The following is a 25,353-nucleotide window of genomic DNA, read 5'->3' as shown; positions in this document are numbered from 1 at the left end:
CCATTGCATGATTTTCCACAAACCCCATCTTCTTGGTATTCTACCTGGGCACTCTTAAACTGCACAGAGCCCTAAGGGTCTAATAATTTATTAAAAATATTGAAGCACTCAGGGTGCCTGGGTGGCTCAGCTGGTTGAGCATCCAGCTCTTGATTTTGGCTCAGGTCATGATCCCAAGGTCATGGGATCGAGCCCCACGTCAGGCTCCATGCTGAGTGTGGAGCCTGCTTGAGATTCTCTCTCTCTGCCCCTCTTCCACTCATGCACTCTCTCTCTAAAATAAAAACTATATATATATACACACACGTGTGTGTGCGTGTGTACATATATGTATGTATATACACATATAAGCACTCACCCCTGCCAGGCAGTGTTCAAGCATGGAGCATAGCAGTGAACAAGGCAGACACAGCCTCTGCCCTCACAGACCTGGTGGTTCATCAGGAAGCACAATATCAAGTACTTACAAGGGTGATGAGTGAAGCCAGGAGCTGTGCCTGTGCTTATTGTAGAGCCCAAGATGGTCACAACCACTGTAATTAGAGCACCTCTTCCTTCATCTACTTCCAAATGATTCTGGTAGAGGGTTGCCTGGGCGGCTCAGTCGGTCAAGTGTCTGACTCTTGATTCCGGCTCAGGTCATGAGCTCACGGTTTTGTGAGTTTGAGCCCCGCATCAGGCTCTGTGCTGGCCGTGCAGAGCCTGCTTGGGATTGTCTCTTTCCGTCTCTCTCTGCCCCTACCCCACTCATTCTCTATCTCTCTCAAATAAAATAAATAATGATTCTGGTAGAATAAAAGTTGTTTTAAACGAGATGAAAAAATACTTGAGAACTACTGTTGCCCTGCAGGATACCACTGGCCATTGTCAGTAGTGAAAGGAACTGGAATCTGTGGCGGTCCCAGGATGAAATGTGTCACGTGTTCTATGGGACTTGGGAACCAGTTTGGGAACTTGAGGGTGGCTGTCCAGCAGGACTGTCAGAGTGGGCAATTAATGAACTTATTCGTCTATTATCTTGTCTTCCCCAGGGTCTTACCAGGATGTCCTTCCAGCCCTATACTCACAGCCAACTGCAGCAGATCCTAATATCCCGACTCAAACATGTAAAGGCCTTTGAGGATGATGCCATCCAACTGGTAGCTAGGAAGGTAAGTCACTTTCAGGGAGCTCCTACTTGCACCTACAAACCAGGCGGCAAGTCTTTGCTGAGCACCTGCCTTGTGTTAGGTGCTCTGAAGATGAAGAGAAATTTAGAAAGTCCTATAAAAATAAATACCAAAAGTAGAAACAAAATTGGGAACAATTCCTTAACCTTCTTATTGTATAATTAATTAGCAGGCTATGAGTGTGGTGGGCTTATATACAAACGAAGATTAATTGATTCAGGTAACAGGCAGCTTTGTATAATGAAAAGGGTTGTATAGGCAGTCAGGTAGCAAACCTGGTTTAAGTTCTGGCTCTAATACTTAATAGGCATTGGAAGGTTATATGAAAGTTACTTAAAAACTTCCTGAGCCTTAGTTTTCTTTGAAAAAATGGAAATAATAAATAAATAAATGGGAATAATAATAATAGGGAATTAAATGAGATCATGTCTGTAATGTGCCTAGTAAGGTGCACACTCCAGGATAGGTGTGAGGTATTGGACATGCACATCCTCCAAGCTCACTGGGAGAATGCCCACCAACACTATTCTCAAGGCTGCTGAGGAATAAAGTAGTTTAAATGTCTGCTTCAAGCTAAGTGCAAGAAACCACACATCCACAGCATTTCAGCACTTAAAAGAAATACAAACTTTTTTCTGGTTCTTCTTGGTTGAAATGATCTGAATTCTGAGTGCCTATAGCAGCACATGTAATGCCAGCTCAGAGCTGGGTGCTGGGGTCAGAGGCAAGCCAGATACGGTGCTTGTCTCTAAGGTTTGCTTTCCAGGAGCAAGATCCTCAAAGTTACCATCTAACCTTTCTGTTAGGTAGTTTTTCACTTTTGCTATCATGCACTTTCTAAAAGTTCTTTTTTTTTCTCACTCTCTCTCTCCGAAGGGTCCTTTTTTCTTATGCTGTTCTGTTTATTTGAGGTTGTCTTCTCACTTTTCCTCCAAGATGCTTTTGTCTTTTCAATTTAGTCTCTGTCCTGCATGGTTGGAGACTTTCCTCAGATGTCTTGGTTGTCCACTCTGGTGTATGAGTAAAGATTAAAAAGCTTTTGGGAGCGCTGAGCACATGAGTGGGGCTTGTTCTCTGGGAGCTTCACTGTGGGGTAATCTGATTGGGCCAATTTCAGTATCTCCAGTTCTTTCCCATTAGGATAGGCAAATTTCCCAGACTGGGTGTCCCAGGTCCTGCCTGGAGGGCAATATTCTGGGAGTGGGGGAGGTAGGCTGGAGTCAGAGAGGGTAGAGGTCTTCAAATCCAGCATGCAAACAGTAACCATTTATATCTAGTGAGGGACATCCCCTCCCCTGCAATAATACCTAGTGTTCCCTGGTTCAGAGACTTTTTATCTTTATTTGAGAATAAATCTCTGAACTCATGCCATGGCAGAAGAGGGATAATCTCCCAGGCAAAGAGTTTTATGGAAACAGTACAAATTACCAAGGCACAAAATTTTCCTACAGAGCCCTAAAACTTCCTCAGTGGCCCTAATGTTTACCCAGCAGCATGAAATGGGGGAGGGATCTAGGGCAAGGGTCAGCAAACTTTTTCTGTGAAAGGCCAGGAAGGAAATGTTGTAGGCCTTTTTTATAATGGTCTCTGTCACCACTATTCACCTCTGCCCTTGCATCTTGAATGCAGCCATGCACAGTATATTAAATGAATGCTCACAGTTGTGTTCCAATAAAACTTTTTAAATGTACAAAAATGTATGGCAAGCTGTAGTTTGCTGACTCCTAATCTAGGGCATCAATTTCTTAACTTTCAACCAGTCCTCCTTATTTTAGCCAAACATCCCCCTTTACCTCCAGTTCCAGTATCACTATTGTCTGAGCATTTTGAAGATATATAGTGTAACTTCGATTCGTTCTTGGATTCCTTAATACTGGCTTAGGAATTGGCTTTCTCTAGTTTGCAGAGTCAACCACTACTCTGACAACTTACAGAAATTATATCCACTATTCCCCCTGTTGCTTCCCATCCTTTTAGGGTTCTTGGTTTCACAAGGCATCAAATTTAGATGCTTTTTTTACTCAAAACTCTTGCCTGTCATTTCAAACCTCTCTTCCATTTCTTTACACATAAAGAAACAAATGTATCTTATGTTCTGTATCTTACCTGAGTCTTTGTGGATCTAATCCTATTGATTACTGTTTCCCTGCATATGTGCCCTTGTTTCCTTATTTCTGGGTCTTGAATTTTTTTTTTTGTTTTGTTTTTTCTATTGTATGCTCATGTTCCTTAGGGCTTTCTCTAAGAATTGAGGACTGGGTTGAAATTAGTTCATTTAGAATTTGTTTTGTTTTTCCTTCTGTCAGTTACCAAGGGCCACTATCAACTGGGACCATTTTTAAACAAAATTCTCCACTTGAGGTTTTTAGGAGACACAACAGAAATTTGGGCTTCAAATCCACGGGAAGGCTTGTAGTTACAGGTTGGTTTTTACACCTACCTAGCACCAAGGTCTAAACAGGCCATTTTTCTTGCCATCTCTTGCATGATGGGTCTTTCATTCACCCTCATGCTGAGGCTGTATTGGAGGTCACAGCCCAAGTTTATACAGGGTCTTCTGTTAGATTCCATGTTGGATGGGCCCTAGCTTTTCTTTCGTCTCCTGCACCCCAGAGCAGTTAAAAAGGGGGATTTATGGTCATCAAAGTTTGTGGATAAGAACTGGGCAAGAACTGCTTTGGGTGTTTTCTTGCTTCCCAGGGTCACCTGTTCACTTTGTTCTTTGTTCTTTGAGGTAGCTCTTGAGTCCATGTTACGAGCCACTACACGGTGCTGCTTCACAAGGCAGTGGGAATGGTGATTGGAGGGAAGAAGTGATAGGTGGAAACATCCATGGGACATCTTTAGCAACTAAATGGGAAATTAGAGAAAGGAAGAATATAAACTGATACTCCTGTTCTTGTCTTGGGTTACTAGAAAAGTGACCTTTAGAATGTCTTAAATTTGCATTCTGGAAACTAATATACACAAAACATTTAAAGACTCCTATAATCTCACTTCCCTCAAGTGACTGCTTTTAATCTTGGTGTGTTGTGTATTTATATGCCTATACAATTTGCTCTTTTAAACTTAACATGGAATTTTGGAAGGAAGTAATCATTTCACGATGTTGTCAGGCAGGACATCGTTACCTGTGATTGTTGTTGGGCAAGTGGTGGGGATTGCTGGCCGATATTGGAATACTGAGATCCTTGCAGGCTGCAGAGTCCAGGAATTCCCTCTGTGAAATTTAAAGTGCAAGTGGCTTTCTGAGTCAGTTTGGAAGAGTACAGGATTCCCTGTGAAGGGAATCTGCATGTGGAAAGAAAGGAGCAACAGCGGAGTTGTTGGCATTGTGGGTTGGTCTGATTCATCGAACCACAGAATCCTCTGTGTCCTTCAGCTTTGTGGCTCCCTTCCCTCTTTTTTTTTTTTTTTTTTTTAAGTTTTATTTATTTACTTTTTTGAGAGAGAAAGAGCACGTGCGCATGTGCTACATGAGTGGGGAAGGGGCAGAGTGAGAGCAGACAGAGTCCCAACATAGGGCTGGAACTCACCAACCAGGAGATCATGACCTGAGCTGAAGTTGGACGCTCAACAGACTGAGCCACCCAGGTGCCCCCATATCCCAAATTTTAAATAAAGCTGAGAATCCCTGCCCTTTCCATTATGGATTTATCTGTAAACCCAAAATAAAGGTTTGGACTAAAGGAAGAGTCCCAGGTACGTTATAGTAATTTATACCCGGGCTTCCACCAGGTTCCTACTGGGTCTAAGTACATAACATCAGGCTTAAGCCCATTCCTGGCACTGCCTTTCCTTTTTAGCTGAACACAGAACCTGTTGGTTTTTCTCCTGGGCTGAGATGGTAAAGGGACCTCAAGGAATAAAATATTCCCTCTTGTAGGTAGCAGCCCTTTCTGGAGATGCACGACGCTGCCTGGACATTTGTAGGCGTGCCACAGAGATCTGTGAGTTCTCCTGCCAGAAGCCCGACTCCCCTGGCCTGGTCACTGTAGCTCACTTGCTGCAAGCAGTAGATGAGATGTTTTCGTCATCATATATCACTGCCATCAAGTAAGTTGCTTCTAAATGATGTGGATAACAATATTGTACTATGATTATGTAACTTGATAAGTATAGCTGTAAAGCCAATTATATTACAATATACAAATGTTTCAGAGTAACACATTTGTAAATCCTAAAAGTACATAATGTTATATGTCAAAATGTATTCAGTGTTTTAAAAAGTAAGATTCTTTTGCTTCCTGACCCTGGACCTTTCTTGGAAAACCTCTGGAGAGGTCCACATTCTAGGAAGGCCATAGAAGTTTCTAAGCTTTTACTCATTCAGAACTGCATTTACTGAAGACACTGTCCTTTTCCCTCCCTTCCGCACTTCTTTCTTTCTTTAAGTAGGCTTCACACCCAGTGCACGGCCCAGCATGGGGCTTGAACTCACGACCCTGAGATCAAGACCTGAGCTGAGATCAAGAGTCAGACGTTCAACTGACTGAGTCACCCAGGTGCCCCAGACACTATCCTTTTCTTAAGGGGCATAGTCTACAGAGAAATAGAAATGCAAATCTGGTGCACCTGGCTGACTCAGTCAGAAGAATGTGTGACTGTTGATCTTGAGGTGAGATCAAGCCCCACATGGGATGTAGAGATTACGTAAATAAAACTTTTAAAAAAATAAAAGAGGGGCGCCTGGGTGGCTCAGTCGGTTGGGCGGCCAACTTCAGCTTAGGTCATGATCTCGCGGTCCATGAGTTCAAGCCCCGGGTCGGGCTCTGTGCTGACAGCTCAGAGCCTGGAGCCTGTTTCAGATTCTGTGTCTCCCTCTCTGACCCTCCCCCGTTCATGCTCTGTCTCTCTCTGTCTCAAAAATAAATAAACGTTAAAAAAATAAATAAATAAAAGAAAAAATAAAGAAATGCAAACTTCGTACAGGAGGAGAACCGTGACCACTTAGTGAAGTAAAGTGCTGTTGGACTAGTCCTCTTACACTGAATGATACACTCTGCTCATGAAATGAGTGTGCTGGTATATTTCCAGATACAGTTGCTGTGTTGCCTGGCTTCCGAAGTGGCATTTTCTATATCATTTTGAAACTTTAGGGGGTAGGAGAAAACTTGCTGAATAATATAGGAGAAAGTATTTCCCAGTTTTTTCTTCTCTTTTCTCTAAAGACAGAAAAACTTAATATTTGACTTTTCTCTGGGCTGGTGGTATAGCCACTTATGAGAATTCACATCTCATTTTCTTTGAGAAACTCCTCTGTTCTGGAACAGAGTTTCCTGAAAGCCATACTTGCTGAGTTCCGGCGATCAGGACTAGAAGAAGCAACATTTCAACAGGTAAGTGATTTTTTTTTTTTTTTTTTTTTTCCCCAAATCCTTCTAGATTTTGGTTTTGGTGCTTCTTAAATGGGTGGGAATTTCAATCACTGTGTAACAGTTAGTCTTTATTTGTGCCAACCTGTTATGTTACAGAATATCAGACTAACACCTATTTTTATGTGGTATTTTTATTTAGTTGTATGAGAAGAGATCTTTAGCAACTGGTTTCTGCATATTAGATTGAAGGAGTACTATGTGCCAGATACTGTTTTAGGAATAAGAGATTTAAAGATGAGTAGGAACAAGAGATATTGCCCTAATAAAGCTTGTGTGGTGGGGATAAGGCTCTCAGAATGACCCATTTTTTTCTTTAATTTTAGTTTATTTATTTTATGTGCTAGAGAGAGAGGGCGAGGGGGCCAATGAATATGAGCAGGGGAGGGGTAGAGAGAGGGAGAGAGAGAGATCTTAATTTAATGGAAAATTCCATTTTCCAGAGCCCCATATGGTGCTCTATCTCATGAACCATGAGATCATGACCTGAGCCCAAAATCAAGAGTCTGACACTTAACGGACTGAGCCACCCAGGCCTCCCCAGGATGACCCATTTTAAAAACAAACTAGATCAATCCAAACCTTCTTTGAGCATAGTTTCAAGTGTATCAAGTAAAAGGAATCACTAGGGCATGTACCTTAGAGTTATGTTGAAAACTAGTGTCCATAGGTAATGAGCTGCCTTAAAATATTATTGAAGGTGTTTGAGTGTATACCTGGAAGTGTATGTGTTTGTGTGTGTGTGTCACTATGTTTTAGACATACAAATGGAGAGGTCAGGAAAACATTTTCCTTCCAGCTATTTCTTTACTTCCTTTCACGTTTTCTTTAAATTCTGTTTTAAACATTTAGGTGTTGGTTATGTTTGCCCATTATTGTTCTTCTAGGGCCTGAGACAGCTCTTCTGTAGAAAGCAGCCTTCATTTCAGTTTGTAAACATTTCCTGAACATCTGCAGTGTGTCAGTCCTGTGATGTGATCCAGGAACCCTGAGCTGAATTGGTCAATATCCCTGGCTCCTGAGAAGCTCCCAGCCTGGATGGGAGTGGGGGTTGGGGTGATTTATAAATAGAATAAGAGTGACCAGGAAGTGCTTCAGACTTGCCTGACACACCGGGGCGCTTTAGGAATCTGTTTCCCATTATCTTCCTGCCTGTCTTGTGCAGCATTCTTCCTGGGCCTTTCTGCTTTTCCAGAGGTCATGCTTTAGTACCTGTGTGCTATTATCTGCTAAGGAAAATACCCTTGTAGTAAAATTTAACCTGAATTATGAAAATCTCAGTTGGAACTCTCAATTCTCCCTGGAGACTAGGATTGTTTGTATGAGTGACAATTACTAGATATTTTATATCCATTAACACATGAGGGATGTGGCAGTATATTTAATAGATAAAACTGAAGCTCAAAAAGTGAAATCACTTGCCCAGGGTTGCATATTTAGGTGAATGGTAGAACCAGGATTCAGACCTGCTCTGATTCCAAAGGCAGAATAGCATTCTGCCCCTGCATTTGTGCCCCATTGGGGCACCTGTTGATGCTTTCAGGGTATTGAGTATCCTGGACAAGAAGTGTCTGACTTTCCTAAAAGAAGAAATAAATGATCAGGTACAGAATCAGGACTACCTTTCCTCTTAAACTTTCTGGCATTTGACCTCAGATTTGCTTTTTGTTTCTAGGTATACAGTCAACACGTGGCACTGTGCAGAATGGAGGGACTTCCGTACCCTACCATGTCAGAGACAATGGCAGTGTGCTCTCATCTAGGCTCTTGTCGCCTTCTCCTTGTGGAGTCCAGCAGGAATGACCTGCTCCTTCGTGTGCGGCTCAATGTCAGCCAGGATGATGTGCTGTACGCGCTGAAGGAGTGAAGAGCTTCACAAGGAAGGACTGTGATCAGATGTTTTCAAAGAGCTTGATTTCCTTTTTCTAAGCACATCAAATTGTAGCAAAGTATACTGAATGGAAATAATGTCATGTATTTTGGAATTTTCCATTAAATAATTTGCTTTTTCTAGAGTGTTTGAGAAGTTTGCAGACATTACAAACATGAGATTATAAAACCAAACCATCCTTCCTACTATAAGCCCTCCTTGTGATTTTTATTTGTTAGTGGCCCTGCCATTTACTTAATGGTAAGGTGGTATATACACAATTATATGTATCTGTATAAAATAGTTGTGGAAGAATATGTAAGAAATTGGTTACATTGGTTCCCTCTGGAAAAGAACTAGATGGCTATGGTCAGGGATTAGAGGAAGACTTACTGTATGTCCTGTATCTTTTTAACAATGTAAATATAACAAACTTAGTTTATAAAAAAGAACTGCTGGAAATAGTATCAGTGACAAATAATCCATACCAACAAATAGCTAGAAAATATAATTTTTAAAAGTTATCATAAAAACAAATATTTAAATAAATTTAGAAGGCACAAAATATAAGGTATCAAGAAATATATGTAATAAAGAGATGTAATTAATCTCTAAATACAGATCTATTGCAGTCAAAATCTTGGCAGGGTTTTTTGTGTTACTTTGCAATTCTCATATTTATATTTCCAGCCAACAATGGAATGGACATCTAAAACCTCCTTATGATGTAATAATCATGCCAGGAGTATTTGACCCAAATCTGCTGATGAGAAAATTATCAGATAAATCAAAATTGGGGGAAAATATTACGCAAAGCAACTGTTCCTCTTCAAAAATAGTATCACAAAAGACCAAAAAACCATGGGAGAATAGGGAAATGAGACATAGCTAATAAATGTACTGTGTGAAACTTGATTGGGTCTGGACTTAAGAGATACAATTATAAACAAAACTATGGACTATATATTATGTAAGTATTATGTAAATGTGAAACTTTGTGAGTGGAAAATACCGTAGTTATGTAGGAGAATGCCCTTGTTCTTAGGAGAATTATGATGAAATATTTATGAGTGAAATAGAATATCTGCAAATCTCAAACAATTCAGAAAAAAATATGCATATATATTTATAACTGCATATAAAGGAGGATCCGTATCAGAATGAAGAATTACATAATAAAAAGGAAAAATGAGTCATCTACAAAGAAACCTGAATGACCAACAAAATGGCAACATAGTAAATGAGACTTGCAAGCCAAAACATTTCCACATGTATTAGAGAAGGTTTCCATGACAATAAGGCAACAACTGGAACCCAAACGCCCCACTGATGGGAATATAAATTGAAACTACTTTGGACATAATTTGGTAATATCTAATCTGGAAAATGCAGAAATCCTATGAGCCAGCGACCCCACTCCTACCCTAAAAAACATGTGTACCCCAGGAATTGTGTACAAGAATGTTCATTGTAGGGGTACCTGGGTGGCTCAGTCAGTTAAGGTCAGACTTTGGCTCAGGTCATGAGCTCACAGTTTATGGGTTCCAGGCCTACGGCGGGCTCTATGCTGACAGCTCAGCTTTCCACTCTATTGTACTGGTTTTTTTCTTAAACTGTGGTAGGCACCTTCGTATTTATGTCAATTCACACAAAAAATAGGAACTATTTATTTTGAGTACCTACCATGTCTATGCATGCACTGCTCTAGGCACCGGAGAGAACTTGGGAGAATTTTATGCTTTTATGGAGATTGCATTCAAGCAAATATTGTAGATCTGTGTATATATTAAATATTTCTTTATAAAACGTTTAATGAGAAGAAATATGGGAGTGAAACTTCAACTTTTTTATATTTGAAACTTAAGTTTTAAAGTGGTAAAGACGGTCTCCTTGGAAAATCACCCAAAAGCAGTAAGGAGATGGAAAAGCCCTTTGTCCAAAAAAAACTGGTAGATTTTTTAAACCTCTAACTACAAACCGCAAAACAGTAATAGCTTAAAAGTTTGGAATTTAGGCAGGTGCGCGTTGCAAGATTTTAAGATGAAGATTCTCTTTAACGCCCCATCCACCCGCCATTTCATCGCCCTGCTGGTTATAGGCGTTATCTCGGTTTTAAACTGAAGCGACTTCATGAAGAGGTTCAATGAACACTGCCAGTCTTATCTTAGGTGTTCAACCCGCCTTCTGACTGGAAAAGGTACATTCAGTTGCTGAATGATTAGGAAACAAATGGTGAGCCCCATTTCTATTTCTCTAGACTCATTTACAGAGACAACACTGACGAGGGTGGCAAACAAGCCCCGCCTCCATTCAGAGTGGGGCGGGGCGAGGGCGTGAGGCCATGTAGGTCTGGAGAGTGTGCGCCCAGGAGCTTCATACTGGGAGTAGGGGAGGAAGCATAGCGAGGAACTTGTAAATACAAAAGGCAGAGGACGAACCTACTGCATTTGCGCCCTCAGCGTTACAACCCAACACCAACCAACGACCCTCTCCGCAAGCCTCGCCCTACCTGCCCAAAGGCGCCTGCGCGTTGGAAAACCTCGCCCTTGGAGTCACCTGTTGGTTCGTCACGCCCACCTCGTATTGCGCATGCGTAGTGCGCGCCTTACGGGCCGCGGAGTCACGTGTGAGGGCGCGAGCAGTCTCCCGCAGAGTCGCTTCCTGTCACGGCAGCTGCTGTACCCGCTGCCACTGCGGCCGCCCGGGGGCCGCGGGAGCCCTAGGCGAAGCCGGGTGGATAAGGCCCGGGCAGGTTTTGGATCCGCCGCGAGGTATGCAGCGTACCTGCCCCTCGGCGAGGGGAGATACCGGGCGGCGGGGGAGATGGAGGCCTGGGGCCGGGCAGGGCTGCGCGTCCTGCCGCGCCGGAGTGGGGTCCCTCGGCTTCGCCTCCCCTGCGGCTTCCGCTATCCGCTTCTCTCCAGAATCTGGGCCCTACCCGTTGCCCCGGAGCCGCAGACTCGGCATGTCTGACTGACCTCGTCTCTTCCCCAAGTTCGCTCGCTCCGTGCCCCCCGCTCAGGTGACGGCCCGCCATTCACCTAAGTCAGTGAACTCTGACGCTTGAAGTTACCCTGAGCGCCCCATCCCGTGCGCCTACATCCAGTTAACCTCGGAGCCCTGTTGATTTTACTCTCTGACGGTGGAATCCATCCGCTTCTCTGCCTCCCGTGCTCCCTTTGCTCACCTCTTTTGCGGGACCGTTGCGAGATGTTCTGTACCGAGAAGGCTTCCAGCCTCCATTCTCCTCCTACCCCTTCCCCTCTTTCGCCAGCGGGAGTTTCTGAGTCGTTGACCTGGTCCCTTCACGTCCACTGCCCTCAGGATAATGCCAAACGTCCTTTAGGCTTAAAGGTTTTTCTGTTTTGCCCCCTGTAGAGATTACAAGCTTCGCTTGTACCATTTCTTGTTTCACACTTTATGCCCCAGTAATCCCAGGTCTTTAGCTTTCTTGTGGAGACCACACTGTTTCTCACCTTAGAACCACTGTCAGGTCGTTCCCTCTTTTTGGAATTCCATACCCCTTCCTTACCTCCAACTTTTTCATGACGCAGCACAAGCATCACTTTCTCTAAGATGCCTTTTCTGTCTGTGCTGGATAATTGGCCACTCCTGGGGATCCCGGTTCCCTGGAGCTACCCTGTGCGGTTTTTGTCCACTGAAGAGGCTGTCCCCACCATGTAAATGTTCTTTGAGGGTTGAGACATGTCAGATTCATTCCTGCTCTCCCAGTGCCCAGCACAGATTTTCACATACTCCTGTGAAAGGTTGTGAGATCGCTGAATCAGAATGCTGAGTCAGATTTCTCTAGAGCAGGGTGTCTATTAGGACTTTGTGTGGTGATGAAAATGTTCAGTGTTTGTGTTGGCCAGTGGTAGCCACTAGCTGAGGAACTGGACTTTAAATTTTATTTAATTAATTTAAAGTTAAAAGCCATAGATGGCTATCATGTTTGGCACAGTTTTAGAGCCTTTTGGAATCCCACCCAGCCTGTACCAGCCCTGTTCCTGAATCTACTTTCCTATGCCACTCGCCCTCACTCAACCTCTGGGGTTTAATCCAAATTGGTCAATCAGTTCAGTAAGTTTTATTGTGTGTCCACACTCCCCGCTTAAACCCATTAACAGGTGGGTCCCATCCCTTCCATCTCCCATATTGCTTGCTTCATTGCTATGATTCCAGAGTTAGTATTTCATCCTTTGGTGTTAAACATTGCCTTTTTTCTCTGGGAGTTTACTATAACCACACCTTACCACAAGGTTGCAGTATTGGAGGTGGGGCTTATAGGCTGCTCCAGTCTGAGTCTCTTCCTCTCTCCGCCAGACAGGTGTCTAGGCTGTCAAGATGCCAGGGCCAAGACCTCGGAAAGGCCCTCAGGCCAGTGGTCAGGGTGTGGCAGCTGCAAAGCAGGTATGGACACACACAGCCTCCTTCACTTCTCGGCCTGGGGGTGGGGGTGGGGGTGGGGGGTGGTCTCTAGACAGCTTGGGCAAATGGGGTCACCTGTTTGACTTCCCCATTAGTGCAGAGACTTTGAGCAGTTCCTCCTACAGTTGGCAGAGACCCTGTGACCAGCCCCTGCCACCCACCCGTGGGAGATGAGGCCTGAACTCTTTTGTGTTTCAACCCAGGCATCCTCCTGCCATGGCCATCTTCCTATGAGTGATCTGGAGGATTCAGGAACCACCAAATTTAGGGTGTTCTGATGGGGTGTCAGCACTGTTATGGGTTTCTCATTTACTGCCATGATTTTGCTTGCTAGCCAAGGATACCAGGGCTTGAGGACTGTTCCTGGAGAGTTTTGCTGCTTAGGGACACAGGGCTGTGGCCCAGGTGGGAGACAGAAGTCTATTCTCTAATCTGCTCCCTTTATTTCTTCTGGGTCCAAGTCCTGAAACTTCTTAGTCCATTCTTAATGTCTTAAAAGAGGAGAGTAAGGGAGGTTGTGGGATAAAGAGCATACACTGAAGTCCATAAGACCTTTATTTTTAAATTCTAGGTCTGCCACTTACAAGGCTGTCTCAGTTTCATCTGAACTTGGAGATAAAAATAGGACTACCTTTTCCTAGAGTAGTCAAATTCATAGAGACAGAAAGTAGAATGGTAATGGACAGGGGGAGGGGGAAGAGGGGAGTTGTTTAATAAGATGAAAAGAGTTCTGTAGATGGATGACGGTGATGGTAGCCCAACAGTGTGAATGGGCTTCATGCCACTCAACTGTACACTTGAAAACGGTTAAGGTGAGGGGCACCTGGCTGGCTCAGTCAGGGGAGCAGGTAGCTCTTGATCTCGGGATCCTGAGTTCAAGCCCCATGTTGGGTGTAAAGCTTTAAAAAAAATGGTTAAGATGATAATTTGTATGTTAGGTATGTTTTACCGCAATTAAAATAAAATAGGACCTACTTCTCAGGATTGTGAGAATTAATGAAAATAATTAATATAGAGTGCTAAGTACAGCGCCTGGCATCTAGTGCTATTATGTTGTGAGTAATAATAATGGCAGTGTAGTCTTACTGGGTTCTTTATAGTCACCAGGGAGATAATTGTTCCAAAGGCTAATATTTCAGGCCTCAGTTTCCCTATTTGCACATTGGGCTTCACACATAGTGAAGGAGTCACTGACTGCCTGAGACTGGCCCTGGGGTTGGGCCTCATTGTATGGTTCCTAAGAACCCTTCTCTGCTCTCAGCTGGGGCTCTTTGTGGAATTCAGCCCAGAGGACATGCTGCTGGGGATGGAGGAAACTGAAGATGATGGGGACCTGGAGGCTGAACTACTGGCCCTCACAGGGGAAGCAGGGGTCACTGACAAGAAGCCAGCACCCAAGGGGCAGGGTGAGTTTGTGTCATTGGGCTGGCTCAGTGCTGGGACCAGATGGGTTCAGGCAGGTAGAGAGGTTCTCTCCTCACAACTGGCAGGAGCCCATTAGATATCCTGGTCCTTCTGATACCCATTCTTGTGCAGCATTCCCACCAAGAGGCCATCTTCCCCTGTGTGAAGGGAAGCTCACTCCTCTGACTGCCCCCCTCCCCATTGTGGACAATCAGCAGTCTGATTCTCTGACTCAGGTCTCTGTCTTAGATGTAGCCAGGGCCCAGTATAGAGGAGGGGCTCAGCATGGACTGCATTGGGCACATAATAAATTCACAGAAATTGTGTCAAATGTGTAAGTAGATGATTAGATGAGCCTGGGTTTGAGTCATCGCTCTGCCCCTTACTAGGATTGCACTGTTAGGAAGATTATCTTTGGTTTTATTATCAGTTCACTCTTTAAAATGGAGATTATATTATGTATCTTGCATAATTGTTGTGAAGCTTCAGTGGATGTTAAAAATCTTACATATGTGAAAGGTGTGGTTGGGGGAATGGATGGACATGTCTATGAATAACTACAACACAAAAATGCCAAGAAGGGAACAACTTATTGCTTGTTGGAGGAGCCAGGAAGCTTTCCCAGCTGAGGGTCTTTTGAGCTGGGTCACAAAGGAAGAGCAGGAATTTTCCAGGTGGGACTTTGGCTGTGGAAGGGAAGGAAGATTTCTACCTGGGTGTGTCTTGCTGTCACAGTGAATTGAAGACACTCCTCATGGACTTTTTCTGAGTTGCCCTGAGCCTTTGTAACCCTCTTCCCTCAGCTCCCCTCCCTATGGCCCACATCGAGAAGTTGGCTGCGGACTGTATGCGGGATGTGGAAGAGGAGGAGGAGGAGGAGGAAGGGCTGGAGGAGGATGCAGACTTGCTGGTGCGTCTGCCAGGCTTGTGTCTGAGGGCTCTGTGGTCAAACCTGTGGAGGAGGCCTGGGGTTTGTCTCGTGTGTTCTGAGGTTGAGTGAGTGCCTTGCTCTTTTGGGCCCATTTTCCCAACTACACTGTGAGACTAATCCCCTTTGGTGTGTGGTCTGAACTATGCATTTGGGGATTTTTAGATTTGTAGTGTTTACTGTTTTTAAGGCTCTCCTTGGTCAGATTAATGGTAAAAAGGACTTTTAGGCACAGTGACTGATATTGGGAGATATCGCTGTGGGGAAAAGGCCCTTTATTCTTATATCCTATCATGTATATGGCCATGAGGCTTCCAAGCTCCTGAGACTTGTGTCTCCCCAGACTGAGCTGCAGGAGGTCCTGGGTGAAGGTGAGGAGGCTGGGCCACTGGACGGTGATAAGACAGCCAGCCCAGATGGCTCTGAGGAAGAGAAGGGACAGGAAAACATTGAACCTCCAGGACAGACAGCTCTACTAACAGCTTCAGTCCCAGCAGCTCAGGTAGGTTCTGGAGGGATCTTGTGTGCCTTTGATGCCCCTACATGTCTGTGTATAACATGCATGTAGCGTGGTTTGCATAGGAAGGCTGCAATAACCCCTCCCAGGGCCCTCCAGCAGCTGCCCCAAGCAGAGACAAAGCCTGAGAAACTGCTTGGTGGCTGGCCAGCCTCAAAGGCCTCTCTGTTCTCCCAGACCACCCCCTACAGCCATTTCCTGGCTTCCACAGACTGTCCAGGCCTCTGTGTTTGCCTCTAACACGGCCTCTGGCCTCTCCAGTGAGTCTTTGCCTCGTAGCTTGAGGCTTTTAGGCTCTTCCTTCTCCTTGAATCCAAGAGCTCCATTTTCTGGGGCAGCTTCCTTGCAGGGAGGGAGCAGCAGGGGCCTAGCTGGCCCTGGAGTGGCCATGCCCTGAACTGAAGTATCTACAGGCTGGAGGGCCTCGGGGACTGCAGGCTCTGCTGGAGGATCGGATCCACAACTACCGGGAGGCTGCAGCCAGTGCCAAGGAGGCAGGTGAAGCAGCCAAAGCCAGGCGCTGTGAACGTGGCCTAAAGGTGGGTTGGGCCTTGCCAGAGAGCAGGGCTGCGTGGAGTGGGGCAGAGGACAGTGGGTGAAACAAGAGGGGAGGCGCTTCCCCTCTGGCTTGTGGAGGTGAAGGATTCCTGGCCTGTCTTCAAGCAGGGTTCAGGCTAAGATGGCTGGCTGGATTTCTGGGTTCTCTCTCTCAGACTCTGGAGTCCCAACTGGCTGCTGTGAGGAAAGGCAGGAAGATCAGTGAGGATGAGATTCCACCTCCAGTGGCTTTGGGCAAGAAACAGCTGGCCGCCCAGGAAACAGCTGACAGGAACCCTGAGGCAGATGCCCCAGCTCCCTTCATGATGGAGCCAGGTATCTGGAGACCTTTAGGTTCTATCCTAGTTTCGAGTCAGAGCCCATGGCCCACCTCCCCATCCTGCCACACTGTCCATTGTCATCAGATGCACCTTCTCTGAAAGGTTCTCAGGCCAACCAGATCTGTAGGCAATAGGCACTGGGAACCCATGGTATGTACCTTCTTTGACCCTCATGCCCCCTCTTCGGGCTTTTTGTTTCTTAATAGACAACCCCTGCCAACCTGAGACAAGCCTCTTGGGCAGTCCTGGCATTTCTGCCCCATCTGATTCAGACCCAGACCCACAGGCCCTGTTGTCAGCCCGACAGAGAGAGTATAAATTGGCTGCCCTGAATGCCAAGAGGGCTGGAGACTTAGACCGTGCCCGAGAGCTCATGAGGATTGGGAAGGTATGATGTCTGAATCAGAGGCCCTATATTCAAGCCTTTGTTTCACATAGGGCCACAGTGACCTGGAGTAAGTCTGGTCGGGGGCAGGGAGGGAGGGGAGGAGGTTTCGGCCCAGAGTTTACCCTGGTTTTATGCCCACATCTGCTTTTCCTGTTATAGAGATTTGGTGCAGTCCTGGAGGCCCTGGAGAAGGGGCAGCCTGTGGACCTGAGCGCCATACCCCCGGCACCTGAGGGTCAGTATGGAGCCAGTGGGGTGGGGCCTGCTCAGGGTGAGGTTGGGGGGAAACTTCAGGGCTGGGGCTGCCCAGGGAACCCCATCTACACCTCTACTCTGGGTCCCCAGACCTGAAGCCCCTCTCACAGGCTTCCAAGGCCCTCACAGAACCCTCAGTTGTACCCCCAGCAGTGGAGCGAGTGCAGCCAGTGATGGCCCCTGACACTCCAGCAGCCCCAGGTAGGATGGGATGGTGGGACTATGGAGTGGGGGACCTGGACAGAGGCAGCAGAAATGACACCATCTCCTGTATCCTTTCAAGTGGTCCCTGCTGAGCCACAGACAGTGCTGGATGCCCTGCAGCAGAGACTGAACAAGTACCGTGAGGCAGGCATCCAGGCCCGGGGCAGTGGGGATGAGCGCAAGGCCCGGATGCATGAGCGCATTGCCAAGGTGGGCCCACAGCTGCACAACCCCTGCCCCATGTCAGCCTTCTGTTGCTGCAGTTAGTCCTGGTCTTTGAGTCTCCATCTATCTGTCTCTCTTTCTGGACTTCCTACTGCCTCTGGGGTCTTTTTCCTTCTAAGACTGCTTTCAGTCTTCCTCTCCCTGTGTGGGGCCTGTAGACTACAGCCCACTGTAAGTTCTCCCTTCCTTCCCTTGCAGCAATATCAAGATGCCATTCGAGCACACCGGGCAGGACGGAGAGTTGACTTTGCTGAGTTACCTGTTCCTCCAGGTGAGTGGGGCTTGGCCTAGGGGCTTTTTGAGGAGGTCTCTGAGCAAGAAAGGGGGAAGGGGAAATGATTTCTCCTGTATCTGCCTCTACTCTGTGGGAGCCACCTCTCCCAGCCATGGCCAGGAAGACCCAGCCAAGGCCCACAGCAGCCTGTGCTTCCCCAAGGCTACCTATCCTCTGCCAGCTGTCTTTTCTTCCACAGGATTCCCCCCCATTCCTGGCCTGGAGCCCATTGTGGGCACTGATGGGGATGTAGTGGCAGCTACTTTAGCAGCTGCCCAGAAACTGGCTTCCTCGGAGGATACAGCCCCAGCAGAGGAAAATGAGGATGAGGATGAGGTTTGGCTCAGGACCTGGGACTTCCAGGGGCTGGTGGGGGGAAACCCCAGATGAAGGGTGAACCCAGACCCTGTTGTTATCCATACTAACAAGCCCAGGGAGGTAGGTATGCTTTCTTCTGCTTTACAGAGAAAAAACTTAGCCAAGGGTACCCAGCTAGGGGTTAGCAGAGCTAGATTCAAACCAGGTCTAACTCCAGAGCCCTGGTTCAGTCCACATAACCCTGTAAGTTAGTGCAGCCTTAGGAGGAGAGCCTGGGTGGGGAACAGATTCTGTGTGACAGCTTCCCGGGAACCTGCAGGATAAGCTCCCAGCCCAGGCCCCAGTGGCCAAGAAGCCAGCGCAGCCTGTGGTCCCTTCATTCCGTGCCCTGCCAGAGACCAAGGCCTCGAGTTCTAAGGAATCATTGAGTCCCTCTGGTGAGTTGGAGAGAAGAGGGATGGAAGAGTGAAGGCTGTAGTGAGGGACAGGCATGATTCTAACCATTATCCCTTGCCCTTCAGTGCGCGAGCAGCTGGCATTGCTAGAGGCACGGAAACTGCAATACCAACGGGCAGCCCTGCAGGCCAAGCGCAGCCAGGACCTGGAGCAGGCCAAAGCCCATCTGCGGGTAGCCAAATGCCTTGAAGCTCAGATCACCCAGGTACGACGAGCTGGCCGACCTGTGGACTTCTCCAAGGTGAGTTTCACTTGTTTAAGCAGCTGGACTTCTCAGGCAGAGGAGGCATTGGCAGGCTTGACAGGCAGGGCGGTGAATGAAGCAGCTGCTTGGAGGGGATGCGATGCAGATAGGATGCAGACAGAAAGAGCTTGTTGCTTATGCTGCTCTACCCCATTGCCCGAAGAGAGACCAGGGAAGGCCAGGCGGGCTGCCTGTGGTCAGAGATGATGAGGCATGGCAAGGCTAGTGGAAAGCAGAGCAAAGCTTGGGATAGAATGGGGAGGCAATGAGTTCCCATCACTGGAGGTTAGTGGAGAAACATTTAGTTTTGATTCTGCATTTGTTAGGCTCAGTAGAGGAATAATCTGACTCTTGGGGCCCCTGAGGGGCCTTGTGACCTGACCAGGTCCCTTCACCCTTGACGGATGAGGAGGGTGACTTCATCCTCATTCACCATGAGGACCTGCGACTCTCCCAGAAGGCTGAGGAAGTATATGCCCAGCTACAAAAAATGCTTCTGGAGCAACATGAGGTCAGTGGACTGCTGGTCTGTCTTCCCCTTTCAACGCCCACAGCATCCTTTGGGTAAAGTTATGGGGCCCAGATCAAATAGGCCTGGATTCAAATTCTAGCTCTTCCACTTACTGGTTGTGTGACAATGGGTAAAGTACTTTATAGATGGGAGGAAGAAAGTTTTAAGGGAGATGGATATAGATGTATATTTTTGTATGTGTATATCTATCTGAACTGCTGCCTTTAAGTCTGCTTGTGAAGTGATGTTTCTATTAGGTTTTGAAGGAAAAATAGGAGTTTGCTAAGTGAATTTTGGGGAATGGCTATCCTCAGGAAAGGAAACAACAAAAACTTAGGCAGAAGAGTCTGATGGAACTTGGGAACAGTGGCCTTGGATATGGTAGGTGTTGGGAGAAGGAGGGGTGAGGCTACAGAAGAAGGTTGGGACTTTCAGAAGTCAGGCTTCAAATGCCAACCTAGATGTTCCACTGTGGGCTCTGCAGTCACTCTGGGCCCTTATTTTTAGAAGTGCCTGCTATTCTCCAAGCAGTTCATGCACCAGGGCAATGTGGCCGAGACTACCCGGTAAGTGCAAGGCCTCAGGCTGGGGCTTATTGGGTGGGAAGGAGAAAGTGAGCCCTGCAGTGCTGACATGCCCACCCATCCCTGTCAGGTTTGAGAAACTCGCTCAGGACCGTAAGAAGCAGCTTGAGATCCTGCAGCTGGCCCAGGCTCAGGGCCTTGACCCTCCCGGCCACCACTTTGAGTTGAAGACATTCCAGACTGTGAGGTGCCAAAGCCTAAGGGAAACAGTGGCTCCATGCAGGGATAGGACAAGGGACTGGAGACTTAGGCCCCTATAGTGAGGCTTCCCAGGCTTGGCCTGGCCACAGGCGCTGGGGTTGGGGAGAGTGGGCTTAGCTACCTGCCTGTGAGAAGCTCAGAGCTGGGTGGTGGCTGTGGAAGGAACTCTGGACTGGAGGTCATATAGGTCTGAGATCTATCTGTATACCAGCTCTGCCACCGTTAGGCCAGACAATCTTTGCTTCCCTGGGCTTACTCTCCTGACCACTTCTCCACTGGGCAGGCAAACAGGCACTGGAAGAGAGGACCTTTTCCTACCACCTGCTTCACTTTGTGCTTTCTCCTTGTTTCTTGGCTGTAGGATCTTCTCAGAACTCAACAGCACAGAAATGCATCTGATCATTGTCCGGGGAATGAACCTCCCAGCCCCTTCAGGTAGCCCAAGAGCCACCTTTACTTCAGACTGTTGCCCAGACACTTCACCCCCAGTCAATATAGAGAGGCATTGGCTCATCCTCCATATCAAGCACTAGGCTCCGTGGTACTTCTTCTGACCCTGACTCTCATTTCTCCTTCATAGGAGTGACTCCTGATGACTTGGATGCTTTTGTGCGGTTTGAGTTCCACTACCCTAACTCGGTGAGGTTCAGGGAGAGGTAGGATCCCCTGACACCCATCTTCCATCCAGGACCCTGTGCGCAATTTCTCTGCATTCCCTGGGAGGTCTGGCTACAGGGAGCGGTTTGAAGACCCTTGGATGCATTCTTCACAGGGGGAAGTCACTTCCCTCAACATTTAGCCTAGAGTTCTTTGCCCTATACAGCTGTTTTTTCAAGCTATCCTTACCTCTCCCATCTTACTGTTTTAGGACCAGGCTCAAAAAAGCAAAACAGCTGTGGTGAAGAACACAAACTCTCCAGGTGAGGACCGCTTTCTCTTCTCTCTTATTCTCTGATATGTGTGCAGCATTTTTTTTTTTTTTTTCAGAGTGCTTTCAGATCTGTTCTCTTAGTTGGTTTACTCAACTTGGGAGATAAAGGTAGTTGGGGAAACTGAGGCTCAGAGAGGTAGAGGGACTTGCCTAGGGACTTGCCTAGGGCCCCATAGCAAGGAGGTGGTGGAAATGGGAGTTGAATCCCATTTTGGTATAATCTGTGTCTAATAAGACTACAAAAATTGTCCGAGTGGACTTTCAAGGCCAGGACCTAGATGCTCTACCACCCTCTGATGCAGTCCCTTTGAACTGCTGGCAGAGAGAGGGGAGGCCAACTCTGGACCTCTGTTTCCACTTCCTCAGGAAATCCCTGGGAGCCCACGCCACTTCTTGTCTTCTCCCATTGCAGAATTTGATCAGCTCTTCAAACTAAACATCAACCGAAACCACCGGGGCTTCAGGAGGGTGATCCAAAGCAAAGGAATCAAGTTTGAAATCTTCCACAAAGGGTGAGGCCCTTGTCCGGTACATTGCCAAGATGGGCTGGGTGGAAGGAAGGGCTTCTGTTGCTACCCCTATTGCTATTCAGTCTTCCTGCATCGGGCACAGCCAGCTCATTCCTGCCTTCCCTGCTTTTCCCAGTCCAATACCCTGCTGATTCTTGGTTCCCCAGATCCTTCTTCAGAAGTGACAAGCTGGTTGGCACAGCCCACCTGAAGCTGGAGCGGCTGGAGAATGAGTGTGAGATCAGAGAGATTGTGGAGGTAGGATGGGCAAACCAGACGACTTGGCAAATACCCCACATTCACTGAACATCCACTCCCTACTGTAGGTTTTTTGTGCCCATTAATGAAAAAATATCCGCAAATGCGCTGTAGACTAGGTGCTATTCCTGTTTCACAAATGAAGAGATTCAGAGGATCTGAGAAAATTTCATAGCATCACAAGAAGCAGTGATACTCTTTCCACAATACTCTGAGTCACCTAAGCTCCCAGGTATGGTGGCTCTTGAGGGGTCTGATCATTGCTGTCAACTTGGCATACATAAATTCCTAGGTTTTGGGGGGCAGAGTTGTGGGTGAGGCAGTTGTCTAGCCATCATGAAGAAGTGGAATAGGCTCTGGACATAAAGCTGATAAGGTAGTTCCAGATTGGGGACCCACAAGAATGCAGCTAGTCTGTGTTTAGGAATTGGCTCCAGACAGCTCCTTAAACTTGTGTGAACTTACGTGAATTTCATAGGCAGGGACTCTGAGAGCTTGTCTATGACAGGTGAGGAAACTAAGGTCCAGTGACAAGGGTGTTCCGTAAGCACAAATACTGTGTCCCTGGCAGACCTCAGCCCAGATCCTTGCTGATGCATTTGTAGGCCAGGGCTTTTCCCTCTACAGTGTGCCTGCCCTCACTCCCTGCCTGTTTTGGGGGGGCCCGGTGGGGGGATGTTCTTAAGCCAGGTCTGCTCTGTGTTTGCCCAACTACAGGCAGACTTCTTGAGCCCGTAGTCCTGCTTTGTACTCTAGCAGCCCAGGCTCCTGCTTGGAAGGAAGGGAGCAGTGTGATGGGTGGAAAGGAACTCTTGGCCTGGGTTCTAGTCCTGACCTTGCCACACGGTGGTTTCGTAGCCTTACCATTCACTACTTTCTGAGCCATCCGTGAAGTATGGGTTTGGGCTTAGTGGTTTTCAGGCTATAGCATGAAGCCAGAGCATTTTTTCCAGGAATTGTGAGGAAACTGAGTGGGCAGAGCTCTGGGTTTGTCTCTTTAGAGCATTGACACTTCTTTGGATTTCCATGTTAGTTTTTATAAGACTTAACCTAAAACCACCAAAAAGCAGGAGGGCAGCATTGTCATGGAGACTCGTGTTGACACTGAAGGACAGTTGAGCTCCTTTCTTTCCTGTGAGCATAGGGAGCGGTCTGCTCCCAGCCCCTGGCCCATCTCACTTACCGTCTCCCTCTGTGGTCCTCACAGGTCCTGGATGGAAGGAAGCCCACTGGGGGCAAGCTGGAGGTGAAAGTGAGGCTGCGGGAGCCTCTGAGTGGCCAGGATGTGCAGATGGTCACTGAGAACTGGCTGGTCCTGGAGCCCAGAGGCCTATAAGGTGGGCATCCATCTAAAGTCCTCAAACTTCTGCCCTCAGAGACCCTTCCAGTACTCCCCTCCTATCTGGGGAGAAGACATAGGAATTTCTCATCTGTGAGGACAACTAGGAGGCAAAACTGTTGGGTAGGGCTTGGGCTGAGTTTCTCATGATCCTCAAGAGAACTGGGAAGGGAAGTTAACCTTCCCAGGTCTGTCGCAGGAAATCTTTTCTAAACTGTTAGCATATTCACTGCAGTTTAGACTTACTGCGTATGCTTTGTGCCCTTGTGCAGGAGGTTGTCAGTACTGGGAGAGGAGTCAGGCCAGCAACTGTGTGCAGGAGCATACTTTTCTCAGCTCTGCTGGCTACAGAAGCCTTTGTACATAGGAAGATGCTGCTACTCAAGCACCAAAGATCTGTTAAGTATGTGCATTACTGACACACAGCAAGGTCTTTCCTGTTGCTGGCCCCTCCCTGGACCTCCACGAAAGCAGGCTGGATTCCAGGAGTCCCCTCCCCCCTTCCCTTGCCTCCCCCTCCCGCTGAGAGAAGGCAAGGATAGCCTCATCGCTCTGTGACTGAGTCTTACAGCCCCTTAACCCCTGTTTGGCAACTGTGTGGAGCTTACCACAGCCTCCAGTTGCAACGTTTCTGGATGTGCCTTTAAAAGATCTAACTAAGGGATGGGAGAACTTGAGGGTGATCGGGAAACCCCCTGCCTAGGGTGCAGGCAGGGTTCCGTGACTCCTGCTTAGTCAGTGGCAGCCTATCCCACATGACTCCGTTTACCCCAGCTGTGCCTGTGCCTTGGTTCCTGACTGCTGCTGCACTCGCCTCCCTGCTTCCCAGAGCTCTCAGTGGAGGAGGAGGGAATGTGTGGTGGGAAATAAGGGTGAGGTTGGATCTCGGGTTTGGTCCATGCATTTAAGACTAAATGACTGTTAACTAGAAGAAAAAAAAATAATATATATATATATACATATACATATATATATATGTATGTAATTTTATGTAGCCGTTTTTATTTAAGAAACTAGATCTAATTCATTATAGGGGTTTTACACTCTATATGAAGAGTGATCAAAGTCCTAAATAAAAGCCCTGTTCCCTGTCACTTTTAAAGCAGGAGTGGCAGTAACATTTGTTAATTGACAGAAACTGCTGCTATGGCTTCCTCTTTTGAGAGAGGGCAAGGGGAAGCCTTGTGTCTTCCGAGGATCAGTGAGAAGAATCCCTTAGTTCCTTCCTAAGAGATCCTCCTTTGGCTTTGTTTTTCTGAATGGATGGAGACGATGGAGGGATTTGTAAATTACAATAGATTTAATATTCAAAACTGCAATATTTTGCATTTCTTAGAAATAAACTTTAATATCTCATTCCCCCCCCCCCCCTTTTTTGAAGCATTAACTTAGGTTCAACAAAGCATTCCTCAAGATTTTTTAAAGGCTACGAGTGAAGCAAATACATTCAGCTTACTGGTCACTATAGTATTGCATAAGCACAGCTCAGGGATTGAGCTTTTATGTGTCTTTTCCCAGGATAGGGCTGGACCATGCTTCCTGCCCTTAAGAGTAGAGCTGTTAGTGGATAACAGGACAGGAATGACAAGACTGTTTTCTAAAAGCTTTCTGGCCAGTCTTACTTACCTATGTGTGAACTACCAACATTTCCACAGATGTGAGATTTAACACTTCATTGCAATCCTATCTGTGTGTCAAACAAGCAGTAATCTAGACTTAAAAAGGATTGTTGGGCTTCTTAAGGTGACCTAGAGCAAAGAGGGGTGGTCAGGAGGGTTCCTGACCCAACCTAGTCTTCCCCTAAGGGTTTGCACCCAACATGGTGCTTACTAAGAGGGCCACATGGACAGCTGTGGCTATTTATCCTCAAAGGTTTCAACAACCAGCCCTAGGAATTTTTGAACCCAGGCCTGTGCTAGAAATGCCCTATTCCAATGTGATAGGAAGTTTTCTGTGCCTCAAGGATTTCCCTTCACAACCTGTTCTACTTCAGTCTGTTTCATTACCCTTTGCTTTTGGAAAACAGAACCTCCAGGCTAAGGAAGGCAAGACAAAGCCGCCCATTGGACTTGGAAACTGAGATTCTT

At 46.9% G+C, this 25,353-nt stretch overlaps 2 protein-coding genes and 1 long non-coding RNA gene across 9 annotated transcripts in view; 2 read left to right on the top strand and 1 right to left on the bottom strand.

Annotated features, from left to right (window-relative positions):
- ORC1 (origin recognition complex subunit 1) overlaps positions 1 to 8,849 on the top strand; it is a 54,578-nt gene extending 45,729 nt beyond the window's left edge. For 2 of the 4 annotated variants that reach the window (XM_042997174.1, XM_007077423.3), the window contains 4 exons: positions 1,032 to 1,151; positions 5,056 to 5,225; positions 6,421 to 6,508; positions 8,220 to 8,849. In XM_042997174.1, coding sequence (XP_042853108.1) covers positions 1,032 to 1,151; positions 5,056 to 5,225; positions 6,421 to 6,508; positions 8,220 to 8,411 — 570 coding nt within the window. In that variant the 3' untranslated portion in view covers positions 8,412 to 8,849. Of the gene's footprint in view, positions 1 to 1,031; positions 1,152 to 5,055; positions 5,226 to 6,340; positions 6,509 to 8,219 lie in introns of those variants that run through there. The other 2 variants (XM_042997176.1, XM_042997175.1) reach the window with 2 other exon arrangements.
- LOC122241346 lies at positions 1,112 to 10,986 on the bottom strand. Its single transcript, XR_006221428.1, has 3 exons — positions 10,924 to 10,986; positions 4,301 to 4,389; positions 1,112 to 1,263 (listed from the first exon to the last, which is right to left on the bottom strand). It is a non-coding gene; the product is annotated as an uncharacterized LOC122241346 (long non-coding RNA).
- CC2D1B (coiled-coil and C2 domain containing 1B) lies at positions 10,526 to 24,622 on the top strand. Of its 4 annotated transcripts, none has more exons than XM_042997180.1 (26): positions 10,526 to 10,646; positions 10,874 to 11,185; positions 12,742 to 12,824; positions 14,104 to 14,248; positions 15,050 to 15,156; positions 15,518 to 15,676; positions 16,105 to 16,230; positions 16,405 to 16,564; positions 16,776 to 16,957; positions 17,117 to 17,192; positions 17,303 to 17,413; positions 17,496 to 17,626; positions 17,840 to 17,912; positions 18,115 to 18,251; positions 18,553 to 18,670; positions 18,755 to 18,930; positions 19,319 to 19,444; positions 19,952 to 20,010; positions 20,099 to 20,215; positions 20,591 to 20,664; positions 20,810 to 20,868; positions 21,098 to 21,149; positions 21,573 to 21,672; positions 21,837 to 21,927; positions 23,135 to 23,264; positions 23,539 to 24,622. In XM_042997180.1, exons 3-25 carry the CDS (start codon positions 12,759 to 12,761, stop codon positions 23,261 to 23,263), a joined length of 2,574 nt encoding a protein of 857 aa, XP_042853114.1. In that variant the 5' UTR covers positions 10,526 to 10,646; positions 10,874 to 11,185; positions 12,742 to 12,758; the 3' UTR covers position 23,264; positions 23,539 to 24,622. The 4 variants fall into 4 exon arrangements, with proteins under 4 accessions (XP_042853114.1, XP_042853111.1, XP_042853113.1 ...); XM_042997177.1 differs by having other exon boundaries at positions 12,738 to 12,824; XM_042997179.1 differs by lacking the exon at positions 10,874 to 11,185 and having other exon boundaries at positions 12,738 to 12,824.
- The last annotated feature ends 731 nt before the right edge of the window (positions 24,623 to 25,353 follow it).

The sequence above is a fragment of the Panthera tigris genome, chromosome C1 (assembly GCF_018350195.1).
Source record: "Panthera tigris isolate Pti1 chromosome C1, P.tigris_Pti1_mat1.1, whole genome shotgun sequence".
Lineage (NCBI taxonomy): Eukaryota > Metazoa > Chordata > Mammalia > Carnivora > Felidae > Panthera > Panthera tigris.
This window is presented reverse-complemented; position numbering and strand designations above follow the sequence as displayed.